We start from the raw sequence: 14,899 nt of genomic DNA, 5'->3' as shown, positions 1-14,899 counted from the left end.
AGCTTTCTTGGAATGGCTCCTTCTTCCTGAGGGCTAGGCATGGATGCTCTATGTTTTCTATGACACCTACCTAATCATGGCTCTTACTACATTACTGTAACAGTCAATTTGTCAGTTTACTACAAGCTTCTAAAGACAAAATGTCTCATTTCTGTACCTGTACTGCCTGACACAGGAGAACACATGACTGAATAAATATTCATAAACCTCCGTCTTGAAAGCGACCTCAGAATTAATTCTGCACTCTGCTTCTTCCTCCAACCCTTCATCAAATGTCTGTTATCCTGTGTAAACACCTCGCTAAGTGAATGTCCAGTCTCTTAAACACTTCTTGTGATGGGGAAATCACTCATTAAACACTGACACCACCAAGGTCTCATGCTGAACATACAAAGATATCACGAGAAGTTCACAGTTCACAGTCTGTTGACAACTTATCTGACAAGATCAAGCCCTGCTGTCATGTGGCTGGAAGTTGCTGACTTTCAGATTCTTACAGGCTCAGAAACACCAGGCAGAGAGAATGCTGCTAAAAATGAGTATGGGAAGAAGAGCCCTGTACCCAGCAAGAGAAGGCATGCTGGCCTAAGGTTAATGCCCAGGAGTTAACTGGCACCTAGGGTGGTGGGCACATCCAACCAAGCAAGAACCAAAGTCTGCCAAGACTTAAATCCTAATTAGAAATAATTTCATCAATGTTAAACATTTAACCTTTCAGAAAACAGTTCTTTAAAAGCAATAAAGTTGAAACATTTTCATATAGTTAACACAGCTGGGAATTTTCTCAAACTCTTTTTGCTTTAGCTTGTATCTTCAATGTTTAAACTTCAGAATTGCCACGTTGTCAAAACGGAAAGTCTAATGGGACCATTTTGCCCTAATTCCAGGAAAGTCTAAGAGAACAGAGAAAATAGGATTCAAGTCAATTATTTTATTAAGGGAGATAGGTTACTCGGATATTAACTGTACATTAAACATATTAAAAGTCAGGTGCGTTGGTAAAGGAATCAGAGTACTAAGGCTCTGCCCAACATATATTCTGAATCCAGGGTTTCCATATTTCTCCATGGCATGATTTCTCATGGGTCACTTGCTATTCAAAAGATTCTGGAGACCGAATGAGATAGGATTCTTTTGGTTTTATCAACCAAGAGTCTTCAGGTGTTCTCTCAGCCAAGACATCCAGTGAAAATACAATTTATGCTTCAGATTCTCCTGAAGAATTAGAAAGTCTCTTTCGCATCTGATTGCCATGCTCCCTGCTCCTGGTCCTCTTTTCCATGTACTAGAAAATAAAAGGAAGGGGGAGAAAAGAGCAGATTATAGTGCCATTTACATCAATTAAGTTAAATATTTTAAAATAATTGCAAAATAAAAATGTTTTTGCTGACAGAACTCGTCTTTTATTTCCCTGAATCTGAGACTGGAAACTGTGACCTTAGAGTCTAGTACAATTTTATTCAATACAGTACAGTATTTACATCCTAACAGATGCTGAAGTCTTTTCTGTACTGAATTAATTTCCTCTCAAAATATGAATTCAGGAAATATTTAAGATGAATGAGTTTTGTCCCTTTTCTCCAGGAGCTCAAAACCTATTGAATCACCCAACTTCTGATTGAATACTTCTAGTTATAAGGAGCTCACTATCTATTTAATTATTGTTCCAGAGTTTTTTATGTTGAACCCGTGTTTCCCAGTAAATTCTCCTACTGCCCTTTATTTCGTATTGCCTGCTATAGTCTTTCAAATATCTGATTACAGATAACCCACTCACAATCTCTGGAGGATGAAAGGACAGAAAAATGTCAATATATCAGGTAATGAAGCAACATAAAAACCATACAGAGGACATAGAAAATAAATTGAGGAGAAAATCTGAAATTTATATGAAAATATACTCAGACAAAATAAGAGTATGTACAACATTCTATCAAATAGTCACTAACAGCTCGGAACTACCTCAGAAGAAAATATCCTATGATCTAATCACCAAACCAATGGCAAAATCATTAAACAGTAAGGAGAAAAAAAATCTAAACTTAGGAAAAAAGCTATGTTACACAACTGAAAGCATGTGAGAAACAAACAGCTATACCAAATAAAACAGTGTGGGCTTCATCCTTCCATAATCTTATTAAAAAGGAACACAGCTCTATGTTTAGTTGCCATCTAAATGAGCCTTTGCATATAAGGAAAAACTCTTCTCAAATATCAGTTTAAAACACTTAAACACGTACATGTTTGTTCACACAAAGAAAATTATCACCCTTAACTCAGAACTCTGGAAAGTTCTTCAAACAGTAAAGACACTTTGGAAAGGGATTCCAGGAAGGAAGGGGGAGACCAAAGTAGAAAATATAAAAATGAAAGATAGATGCTGGACAGCTTCAAATATTATATCTAATACCTTTCAATACAAAGCTAATGGGGGTAAATCATTCAAAATCACAGAAAATGAAAGAAAATTAGAAGGCAGATTTTTAGTAGTTATAGATTTTTAAAGGTTCTAGATGTAAAACATCTGACGTACAAAACAAAAATGACATTAAATTTCTTTTCAACAATTTAAAATGCACCTTGTTTTGTTAGCAGTACCTGTAAAAAGACAATGAATTCAGTATTTTGGCTATCTACCCAAGTCCAAATCTTAGCCTAAAATTGGGTTCAGGAAATGAGTCTTTGCAAATAGTCAAACTAGATCCCTATGGTTTATACAGACCATAATTATAAAGAAATTCAAAATTTTAAAGCTGTAAAGAGCCTAAGTCCAGCCTCACCATGTTATATAAGGAAATTGAGGCCCAGAGAGTTTTAGTTACCTGCTGTAGCCAACTGCTGATTGACAGGTCCTTTTTGCTGAAAAGAGATTCAATTTCCCAATTTTTTTTTAATTGAACAAAGACAATTATAGATTAAGTCCTATGAAGAGAATCCTCTTTTCCCATTGCATCTATATTTTTTTCAGTTAGTTTACATTCAATATTATTTTGTATTAGTTTCAGGTATACAGCATAGTGGGTAGACAATCATATACTGTATAAAGTCAGTTTCCCAAACTTTAAAATTCATCCAGAGGAATTACAGTGATTATAAAAAGGAAGTTGTTTTCATTTATGTGCATGCTTAACAACAGTGATATTCTAAAATTGTCCCCAAAGGGGCTTTCATTTCTCCCCTAGGTTTTAGGGGGGTATATACATATAAAGTCAACTATTCTCTATTATACTAAAATTTTAGGGGGGAGGGGAATATAATAATAGCAGTAATATATAATATTGTTTAAAAATGTTCTGTTCTATTGGTAACCATTTCCATCCCGCAACACTTTTCTTACCTCATTCTTCAAGCATTTTCTCATCTCCCGATCAAGGTCATTGCAATGACCAAAAAATTTCAGAATGCTGTGCTAAAAGGAAGAAAAAGTGTAAAATACTTCATCCCATAATATGCTAAGGTCTCTGGCACATAGAATTTAAATACTTATTCTTATAGCATGGGTTTAATGTGTCACCTTGTTAATAAGCAAATAGTTAAATCACAAGTATAATATATACAAATAAACAGGCTTACCCTGGCATTCCTAAAAAAGAGGAATAAACACTCTATAGGTAGAAATAAAATAAAAAAAATACTTTTCCTTGCTAAATGGGAAGCCTACTTAGCTGCCAAACCTCATAGAGCAGAGTGTGAATTTTATTTCCTAATGTCTCTTTAAGGGCATGTTAAAGTCGCAGCACAGTTCACCCTCCATTACAGGGAGAAATGTCAAAGAGCAGTGGGGCCACATTAACGTGAACTTTCTTCACTAGCAAACACTGCCCCGTAGAAGAGCTACTAAATAAACACTTGGTGCCAAAGCCATTTTCTCATTTACCTCCTTTCAAAATGTTATCAAAATAAATCATAAACATGTAACACTGTTATTAGATGGCCTATATGGGTTACATAAATAAGCCACTAATTCACAATATAAGGAAATCTATGTCTGAAGTTCAGTCTGCTCTGTTTGAAAAGCAAAAATAAAAATCTCCTAGTGGTTTCAAGTCCTATAACTATTATCATGGCAAAAAGTACGCTCCAAGTAGATTATGATGAAGACTTAAGTCAATAACCTCAATTTTAGTAGGGCCATATCTAATGTGTTTGCATGTCGCCATTTTTAAGGGTGGATTGAAGAGAATGGTAATCTCCTATAATGATACCGTAAATGCTGAACTTGTAGTTGTAATAATAAGCACGTCTTTTCCTTTTCTCTCTAATTAAGGCTTTCATGAAAACAAGGCAACACATAATTAGTAAGCTATGCCTCATGCTATGACTTTTTTTCCCTAATTCATTACAACTTTAAATGTACTTTTCTGGTCCACACTGGAAAACCACCAAAGTTTTTCTGGCAATCATTTAAGATAGACTGACAGCTCCTACTGGTTACCTAATGACCTCTTCAGAATGAATAGTTTCTGTGTATTTTTCCTAAACTACTTCCTTAAAAACAAATAAGCAGGGACAATGCAGTTTCAAAACACACCTTCTGTCAAGTAGAAATAACAGAAAGGATTAAACTTTTAGAATGCAAGGCAATATTTCATAGTTTAGCTTACATTTATTCCTATCATCCCATATACATACATCTTATTTTAAAAATCCAAGAAAAACAACCAATTTATATTTTTGCTTTCACCTGAACATTAAGACCAAATAAGAATTATACTCTTGTGACATTACGTGAAAAACCCAAAATGCTCAATGGAATTGGTAAAAGACATGCCCATGTACTGCAATTCTCTTGTACACACATAGCACCTCTCACTAGTGCCTGATGTCTATTTCTAGAGAGCCAAACTGGCTAAGCAATTGACTGAATAAGTGAATCAATTAATCAATGTGTGGAAGACAATGGCCCAGGTGCTAGGATACAACAGTGAGCAAGGTGGGCCTAGGTTCTACTGTCATAGCAAATAGTCAAAGGGAGGAGACAAATAATGAAGTGATTGCTATAAAGCAATGGTTAGCAAAGTGTAGTCCAGGGATATCCAGGAGTCCTCAAGACCTTTCCAGGAGATGCATAAGGTAAAAACTATGTTCCTAATAATCAAATATCTTATTTGTTTTGTTCACTTTCATCCTCTAACATGGGTACGGTAGAATTTTCCAGAGGCTACATGAAGTGTAATGTCATCACAGATTGAATGTAGAGGCCGTTATGAGAATCCAGCTGTATTCTATTAAGTCAGACATTAAAGAGAATTGTAAGAATGCAAAAGTAATGTCACTCTTGTTCGTTTGTTTTAGAAACTAAGAGCTTTTATGAAAAATAACTATGTTAACATATGAGTTTATTATGTTTATGAGTTTATTATGAGTTTATTATATAATGATTTTTAAAGAAATCATTTTTTAATTTCTCAGTTTTAATTTCTAAATTCAGTAAATATTGATAGATACAGTCCACATAAACAAAGTTATGGTCCTCAATAATTTTTAAGAGTGTAAAGGAGTCCTGAGGCCAAAAAGTGTGAGAACAACTGCCACAAAGTAGGAAATGTATTATGTATGGTGTTACAGAGCGACTATCCCAAGAGAATCTAGGCCAGGAAAGAAGAAAAGGAAGAGGAAATGACAAATTAAGCTGAATAAAACCTGGAAGGTGATAAACGGGCATAGCAAATGGGAAGTGAAGATAGTAAGAAAGGCTCTAAAAGATAAGCAGAGGCCAGTTTCATGAAAGGTTTTATTCTATAGACAAAGGAAGCCATTACAGGGGATCAATGATTAAACTTACATTGGAGAGGTCACTCTAGATGCAGTGTGGAACATGAATTAGGACAAAGAAGAATACAAATCTGTCAGGGGACCAGTTGGCCCCAGTAAGAAAACTTTGGAATTAACTGGTGTTAAGAAGAGACATATACAGCGTGTCCCAAAAAAATGTATACACACTTTGAATAATTATAAAGGCAGTATTTCTTAAAACACATTTCATTTTCAAAATGTAATAGAATCAGCTGTTAAAGTGTGTATAAATTTTTTGAGACACCTTGTGTGTATGTGTATACATATATACATACATACATACATATATATATGGTCATGGAGCAGACCAGAGAGCCCAGGAATAGCATATCTATCAAGGGAGCAGACCAGAGAACCCAGAAATAGACCCACTCACAAATGGTCAATTCATTTTTGACAAAGGCACCAAGGTAATTTAGTGGGGAAAGAACAGTCTCTTCAATAAATGATGTTGGAATAATTGGGTATCCATTGGGAAAGAAAGAAACCTTGACTCATATCTCACACCATACACAAAAAATAACTTGAAATAAATCACAGACCTAAATGTAAATGGTAAAACTATAAAACTTCCAGAAGAAAAAATAGAAAATCTTTGTGACCAGGAAATATACAAGATCCTTAAAACATAAAAAACACAAACAAAAGAAAATACTGGTAAATAAGACTTCATCAAATTTACAAATTGCTCTTCGAAACACGTCCTTAAAAAATGAAAAAGGATGCCACAGACTGGGAGAAAATATTCACAATACACTTATCAGACAAAAAGAACTTGTATGCTTAATGATAAAAGTAATTCTGACAACTCAATAATAAGACAACTCAATTTTTAAATACTGCCAAAAGGCTTTATATGAATGGCCCAATAAGTACATGAAAAGATACTCAAAATGATCAGCCATCAGGGAAATACAATTTAAAACCAAATGAGATACTACCACATACCTATAGAACAGCTAAAGCTAAGAGGATTTACAATATCGATTCCTGATTTAAATGGATGGTGAATACAGTTTTCCTAAAGTACATTATCAACAACATTCTTTGAACCAGTCAAAATATCTGACTTCACATGTCATAGGTTTTACTTACTATCTTACTTTTATTCTTAAAATTTTGCTCATTTAATTCATACTTACTACTATTATAATTTGGTACACCTACAGTTTATGAATATCATAAGAAAATAATGCAGCATGCAAAATTAAAGAATACCACAAATGCTCCTTATAACAGTCTCATGCATCAGCTATATGAAAAAAAAAAGCTAAATAGTCGACATCTGTAAAAATAGCTCAATTTAATGCATTCCAAAAATGGGCTTCTTTCTATTTTGGTTTTAACTATGGAATTTTACTTCTAGTCCACTAACAAGTAAACCTGTCAAGTTAGGTCGATCATAATTTAAATTAATATCTAATTATAAAAATGTTTCCATTTCCTTTAAACACAGAATGGTAGACATCAAGGAACAGAAAAACCTTAAGACTAATTCCATTATAATCAGAAGAAGAGTCAGAACTGATCATAATTGTTCTAGTGCCCTGTACTTAGGAAAAGTATTTCATTGTAAGAATATGGATTCTAACACATATCATTTCAAAAGATCCCTAACAAACTTTCATCCTTGATTTTTACTAATCATAAAAGGAAGTGACTTCTGAAAAATTACAAGCATCAATTGCTAATCTTTACTAAGCTAAGACATTATCATTCCCTTCCATTAGTGAAGATAACATTTCAATTACATCAGTGTGTCAAAGCTAAGTTTCACTTTTACTTTATGGCCATTTTTCTGAACTCTTACATTTTTGTGACATTCCTTAAGTAAGTTAATCAAGACGTTGCATTCTTCAGTGTGCAAGTGTGGAGATAAGTCAGGATGCATCTTTAGGAGAAGGTGATGGAGCACAGCAGAGCAACCTGTGGATACAAGAGTGTCTTGAATATGTGTGACTATATTTGTTAATGCAACCTAAAACTATTTTCATATTTTCAGTAACAACCTCCAGTGACCTTTATCAGAAAAGAATGTTGACCTTAGGCAAATTATTAAAATTGAGCCTCGGGTTCCTTATCCAATGATTTAACAGATTCAGTAATTTATCAGGTGTTTAGAGAACATGGAAGTTCAGAAATAAGCAGGACTCCTTGACAGACCTGATCCTGGAAACAAGTGATCAAGCAGAAACAGCTTGCCTATATTAGTAAGCCCCACAGTCCTGAAACTGATTACAGCTCATTTTGTTCAGATGAAATTCTACCAATTAAGAGAACTGGCTTATTAATCCTTTAAAAATGTGTATTCCTCTGAGAGGTTAAAGAGAAAATTAACCCTCTCACATTAGTGTGAAATAATATAGACTACTTTCTTCCTGACAGCTGGCTAGGAAAATCTAAACAATGAAAAGAAACAAAAAGCAGGTGGAAAATAAATTTTTCAAATTTAGCAGATATACCCAGAAAATGCAATTATTACCATGAAAACAAGAAGCTGAAATCCCTGAAATTGGTTTGTTTCATTTACATAGAAAATTAGCAGCCAAGGTCAAAGGAAAAGCATTATTATGAGGTGTGTGCTATAGTTATGTAGCACTATACACCTATTGTTTTGTTGGTTTTTTTTTAAACTTGGGAGACATTTACTTACTTTCCCATATCACTAATTACTGATGAGTACCTAAATCTTATACCTCCTCTGGAAAAACCTATTGTCTTTTTAAAACCTATTCTTTTTAACTCAGAAAAGATTACCAAAAGAAAGGACCAATTAATTGCTTTAATCTTTTAAAAGCTCTAAAAAAGAAAACATTGGAGAAAATTATGACCTTAAATTGGGCAAAGAGTTCTTAGATATATAAAAGGCACAATCCATAAAAGAAAAAAAATGATAAAAATTCGTAAAAATTAAAAACTTTACAGGCCACCCACACTTTGGTGACATGTCAATGTAGGTTCATCAACTATACCACTCTGGTGGGGGATGTTGATAGTGTGGGAAGTTGTGAGTGTGTGGGGGCAGAGGGTATACGGGATCTCTCTACTTTTTGCTCAATCTGGCTGCAAACCTAAAACTGCTCAAAAAATAAAATCTACTACAAGCCACAGAGTAGGAGAAAATATTTACAAATATTACAAATATATCTAGAATAATATAATATAAAGAATGCTTACAAACAACCCAATGTTTAAAACGGACCCCAAAAATGGACAAACGATTTGAGTAAATATTTCACTAAAGAGGATACAGAACTGCTTAAGCACATGAAAGATGCTGAACACCATTAGTCATTAGGGAAACGCAAATTAAAACCACAATAAGATACTACTACACATCCACCAGCATATCTTCAACCAAAAAGTCAGACAATACCAAGCATTGGTTAGAATATGGGGAAAATGGGCCTCATGTATTGCTATGGGGAATGTAAAGCAGTACAGGCAATCTGGAAGACAACTGGCAGTTTCTTAAGAAGTTAAATGCAAACTTACCATATGACTGGAAACTGCACTCCTAAGAATCTACTCATGAGAAATGAAAACATACAGGGTGGAGCAAAAGTAGGTTTACAGTTGTTTGTATGGAAATAATACAAGAATAATTAATACAAGAATAAATTGTTTCATGTACTCACAACTGTAAACCTACTTTTGCCCCACCCTATATATCCAAAGATATGTATGTGAATATTCATAGCATTATTCATAACAGCCAAGACTGGAAATAATCCAAATGTCCAATAACCAAGTAAGTGGATAAACAAATGTAGTATATTTACACAAGGAATACTATTTCTCAATTAAAAGAAATTAACAGATGTGTCAACATGAATGAACCTCAAAAGCACTAAGCTAAAAGAAGCCAGCTTCAAAACACTACATTGTATGATTCCATTTATATGCAATGTCTAGAAAAGGCAAATCTGTAGACAAAAAGCTGATCATTAGTTGCCTAGGCCTGAAGGTGAGAGTGGAAAATTAATTTGCTAATGGACGTCAAGGAATCTTTTTGGGTGATGAAAATGTTCTAAAATAGGATTGGAGTAATGGTTGCGCAATTGTATACGTTTACTAAAAACACTGAATTCACTTATAATGGGTAAATTTTATAATATGCAAATTATACTTTAAAGCTGTTAAAAAGAAGTTCCGAGAAATTCATACTGCCCATCCACTTTCCGCTCCCAACAAATAAAATCCTTAAAAATGTCGACAACTCCAAATAATCACAACATACCTATTTCAGATTTCAACTTAAAAAAATAACATCATTATTTCACTGAGTAACTCACACACACACACACACACACACGCTATACCGCAGGTGAAGACTGAAAATCAGGCTTTCACCCAACTGAGCATTTGAAATGGAAACTGGAAATGCAGCCTAGTTCAAGTTTTCTTGCCTGTCACTGATTAAAGTCTTTTTAATAATATAAATTTTTTGCCTCAGAAAAATGAGGTCTCATACAGTACAGCAATTTAAGTATCAATTATGCACGTATATTTATGTATAGTATCAGTTATCTGGTTTCTTCCTCACTTATTTTTTCTGAAGGAAGATGTACACTGGTTCAGTCACCTAGCAAATGTCTTTAACATTTTATTTTGTAAATATATTTGACAAAGTATTTTTGCTTATTTCTATCAACCAACCCTCAAATTTGTGCTTTTGCAGTTCAGAAACAAGCTGATGATTTACTGAAATGACTTCTTTAATTGGCAAAGTAAACACCTGAGAAGACACTTGGCTGCAGAGATAAAAAACATACACGTATGTTGTATATAAACATAAATGTATATCATGATATATATAACTCTAAAACAATAGCACTGTTCTTAGAACACACTTAAATGAGTGTTGCTACCTTCCACTAGTCATCTTAAGAAGCCTATTCTAGCCCTGGCCAGTGTGGGACAGTTGGTTGGAGAGTAGTCCCATACACAGAAAGGTTGCGGGTTTGATCCCACCAACTGATGTTTTATTCTCACATCAATGTTTCTCTCACTCTCCTTCTTCCTTTCCCCCTCCCTCTCTCTTTCTCTCTAAAATCAATAATTAAAAAATTTTAAGCCGATTCTACTAACACTATTATAAACTCAAAGTAATTTTTATGAACTAAAGAAAAGCTAAATAGCCCTGGCTGGTGTGGCTCGGTGGATATAGTGTTGGACCAAGCACCAAGGTGTTGCGGGTTTGATTCCCAGTCAAGGGCACCTACCTGGGTTGCAGGTTCGATCCCGGCCAGGTCTGGGTACATGTGGGAGGGAGCCAGTCAATGTATCTCTCTCACATCTCCCTCTCTCTCTCTCTCCCCTCCCTCCCTTTCACTCTCTCTAAAAAAAAAAAAAAAATCAATGAAAAAAATATCCTCCAGTGAGGATTGACAAAAAAAAGAAAAAGAAAATCTAAATATATGTTCCAATTCTTATTTGAAATTTCTTCAAGGCCATAAGAGCATATCTACATTATTAGTGTGCAAAATAATTTGTTAAACATTATGTGCTAGGCACAAGTCTAATAATCCTCCCAATAACTATAGGAAGCAAGTACCTTTCCAAGTACTATAGGAAGTAAGTACCTTCAGTTGAATCATAAGAAATTGTCTTTTTGTAGGTCAAAATACACATTACCCACATTTTCATGGCAAAATTAAGTCCCAGTCACACAGTAAGTGGCAGAGTTACTACCAAGGTAATCTCTCACAACAATTTTTTTCCCATGTTCAAAAAGGAAAGACATACCTTCCCAGTAGTTTGTGAATGAAATAAATTCAGATAGAAATTTCCCAAAAGGCTTCCAGTTAGCTACAAGTTCAACAGGCACTAATTCTAGGCCTAGTTTCCAAAGATGTTAATGTAATATTATCCTGTATTATTAGAAATAGAGGGTCTGTCTACATCAAGAAAAAAAGCAGTACTATACTAATCCTGATCAGCCATGTCCAGAATATTTACAATTTGAATATTCCTGGGGAGAGTGCTCAGGATAGTGACCGCTCTGATGCTAGATTTAAACAGGAAACTATTAATGAAATTGGTAATATTTGCCAACTTAGGGGAGCCCCAACAGAGGAGACAGATAAAAGGAAAAACTTGGTTAAGTTGGACAAATAATGAATTTGAAGGGAGAGGGTGGTTTGAAGGCAAAAATTGTAGACTCAGCTATTCGTAAGTTATATCACTTTGTTTACTTGATCTGAGACCTAAGTCTCTTCTTTCTTTCTTAAAAGGGAATTAACTCTTAACCTATATATCTCCATGTTTGTCATAAGGTTTAAAATAACACATGTGAGAATCTCTGAAACAGTGAACAGTGCATGTGACATATGTAAAATGTTATTTGTATGTCTGAAATGCTCTGTCACATAACAGAAAAGGCTGAACTGAATTTACTCTGAGGTGTTTCTGAGAACAGGATTAGAAACCAAAGGGTGGAAGTTACAGAGGCAGATATCATCTTCATGGAACTGTCCAACAATGAAACAGGATGCTATGTGAAGCTCTTGGTTATCTGTCCAAAAGTGCGCAAAAGAGACAATTAGGGATGTCACAGAGTATATTTTGGCATTGTATTCTTAAGTTTCTTCTCAAATCTAAGCTCGCAATTAAATGACTAAGACATTTCCAAAACCAAAATTCATATTCAAATGATAAACACCTGTTACTACTAGGAATACAGAAAACAATTTCTAAAGGGTACTGCCAAGGTACTTATGAACATCAGCTGCACCACTGAAACAAAGAGGGAATATTCATTTGTGATAAGCCTTCATGCAAGGGTGTTTGCAATGAGAAAGAGAGGGATAAATCTCATTATTAATCAGTTAAAAAACAAAATTTCAGTCCCACTGGCATTTAGAAAACATCAGAAGGGTTAACTTGTCACAATTACAACACTTCCCTCCCCATGCCAACTCCACCCACAAGTAGGCACCCATTGATACCAAAACAGTCAGCTTAAAAATAAATGTTCATTAATAAATAAATAAATAAATAAATAAATAAATAAATAAATAAATAAATAAATATTCAGCTGTGACAATTTGATGTTTTGATAACTGGCTAATAGGTCCATAACAAGAAATTTAAAATTTTACTTGAGGGTAAGCTGGGAGGGTAGAAGCAGTAGGGTACTCTTACTAACAAATATAAAAATTAGTCATATTGTATTCACTCCTTTACCTTATCCTACAAAGACTTAAAGGTAAAATATTTCTAATGAGTATTCTATGATAGAAGATTTCAACCACCAGGTGGCACAATGTCAGAAAATTAACCAAGAGTAAGCAATACATTAACTCATAAAGAAAAGAGAGTAAGCCTTCCAATAACACATTTTACCAGTTCTATGATTACAAGGGGGAAACCCATATTTTAATGTCACTTTTGTTTTCTTTGGAAAGATTCTTCTATTGTGTGGCTGTGCCAGAAAGAAATTTTCACTACAGTCGCAATTTCTAATGTCATTTTAAAACAAGCAGAAAACAAGACCAGAAAAGTCTCTGAAAAAATCTGTTCTCCAGAAAAACCTGTAAACTAATATTTAAAGCTTTCTAAAACACATTTTTAAAGCCTACATTTCAGAAAGCATTGGGATGAGTTAAACTGGTTTTTCTCCAACTATCTTAAACTATGCATCATATTCAGCAGAGGTAGCAGGCAGCAGGTAACAGGGAACTACCTACCCTACCCACTTCTACTTATCACAGCTGCAAAGTGACCAAAATCTAAACACATGCTATTAAGTGACTGGTACAGACCACGCCCCACTGCTACTGAGAGCAACCGCTGGGCCTCCGGGAGGGCTGTACAACTCTAACTTCCACCACATGGCTTCTTAAGAAATGGGCCAAGCTGTAGCTTTCCCTGAACACTTAGCAGCACTTACTCGGTACTGAGCACCCTGCCAAATCACGCGAATTTCAGGGGAGAAAAAATTAGTCCATACACCTCCAAAGAATGCACAGGCTACTGAGGGAATATTCTTATAACTGCACATAGTAAATGCTCAATAAATGTTTGCTGAATGTTGAGTTTAGGATTATCATAGACGTGAAAACTGGTTCAGACCCCAACAGGTGTTTTTTTTTAAAAAAAAAAAAAAAGGAGGGGGATGGAAACCAGGCTCATTTTAAATCAACTAAACAAGTACAGAAGCCTGTATTGTATAGGAAAGGGGATACAAAGGGTGTCACAACAAAATTCCTTTGCCAGCGCAAACTTCTTTTATGCATTTAAATTTTTTAATGAAGGTTGCCAGAACTCGGATTTACTTCAAGCACCTATTGCGCAGCCACAGGCACGGTCACCGAATAAAAGGGACATGAACGTTTACATTCCTGGAAAAGTGGACTGGTGGCGATCTTAGGGGCCTCTCCCATCGCGAGACGGATTGGTGGCAACTTTGGCTGCAGCTGAGCCGCGCCCGGACAGCCTCTGCTCTCCTACATGCAAATTCTAAGCTACACAACCAGCAACGACGAGCATACGATGCACTGAGCGCTCACCACGCGAACGCCGTGCCCGGGGCTCCCCTCCTCACGGTCGGCGCGATGGGTTTACGCCCTCAGTCACAAGGCTCGAGCGTGGCGGGACAGACCGCAGGGGAGTGAAGGATCCAGGCCAAAGCCTGCCCTCTACTAGCAGGTCCTCGGCAAAAGCCTGAGGGCGGTCAGCTCAGGACGCACCTGTAGCCACCCTGACCAAACCCTCGGCGCGGAGGCCACGGCCGCCCCGGGGACCGAGCGCTCCAGGTCCCAACCTCCAAGGACGACGGAGAGTCCCGACAGGACGCGGCACGGAGGGGCGCACGCGAGCAGAGGACAGGAGGGCACAGGTGGGTGTCCCGCGGCCTCCCCGGTCGGAGAGAGAGCGCTCCTCTGAGCCCCCCGGACCCTCAAGACTCACCCGACTCGTTGCCACACGAGGACGGTTGAAGATGCCGCACGCCAAGGCCGGCCCGCCGGGGCGCAGAGCCGGGCCAGCTCCCGGGCGGGAACGCTCCTACGCTCTCCACAGCCGACCCGCTCCGTCGGCCCCCGCCGCTCGCGGCCTCTGAGGCGCATGCGCCACCGGTCCAGGACGGGCCCATTTTTCG

At 36.4% G+C, this 14,899-nt stretch overlaps 1 protein-coding gene across 2 annotated transcripts; it reads right to left on the bottom strand.

The window, feature by feature from the left end:
* Positions 1-916: 916 nt before the first annotated feature.
* CMC2 (C-X9-C motif containing 2) lies at positions 917-14,815 on the bottom strand. Of its 2 annotated transcripts, none has more exons than XM_016196879.2 (4): positions 14,710-14,815; positions 7,607-7,722; positions 3,338-3,409; positions 917-1,285 (listed from the first exon to the last, which is right to left on the bottom strand). In XM_016196879.2, the coding sequence occupies exons 2-4, from the start codon at positions 7,685-7,687 to the stop codon at positions 1,199-1,201; spliced, it is 240 nt and encodes a 79-aa protein (XP_016052365.1). In that variant the 5' UTR covers positions 7,688-7,722; positions 14,710-14,815; the 3' UTR covers positions 917-1,198. The 2 variants fall into 2 exon arrangements, with proteins under 2 accessions (XP_016052365.1, XP_087683265.1); XM_087827139.1 differs by having other exon boundaries at positions 1,285-2,859; positions 14,710-14,786.
* Positions 14,816-14,899: the final 84 nt, after the last annotated feature.

The sequence above is a fragment of the Miniopterus natalensis genome, chromosome 18 (genome assembly GCF_054644295.1).
Source record: "Miniopterus natalensis isolate mMinNat1 chromosome 18, mMinNat1.hap1, whole genome shotgun sequence".
NCBI lineage: Eukaryota > Metazoa > Chordata > Mammalia > Chiroptera > Miniopteridae > Miniopterus > Miniopterus natalensis.
The sequence above is the reverse complement of the archived record's forward strand: the minus strand, read 5'-3'. Positions and strand labels throughout refer to the sequence as shown.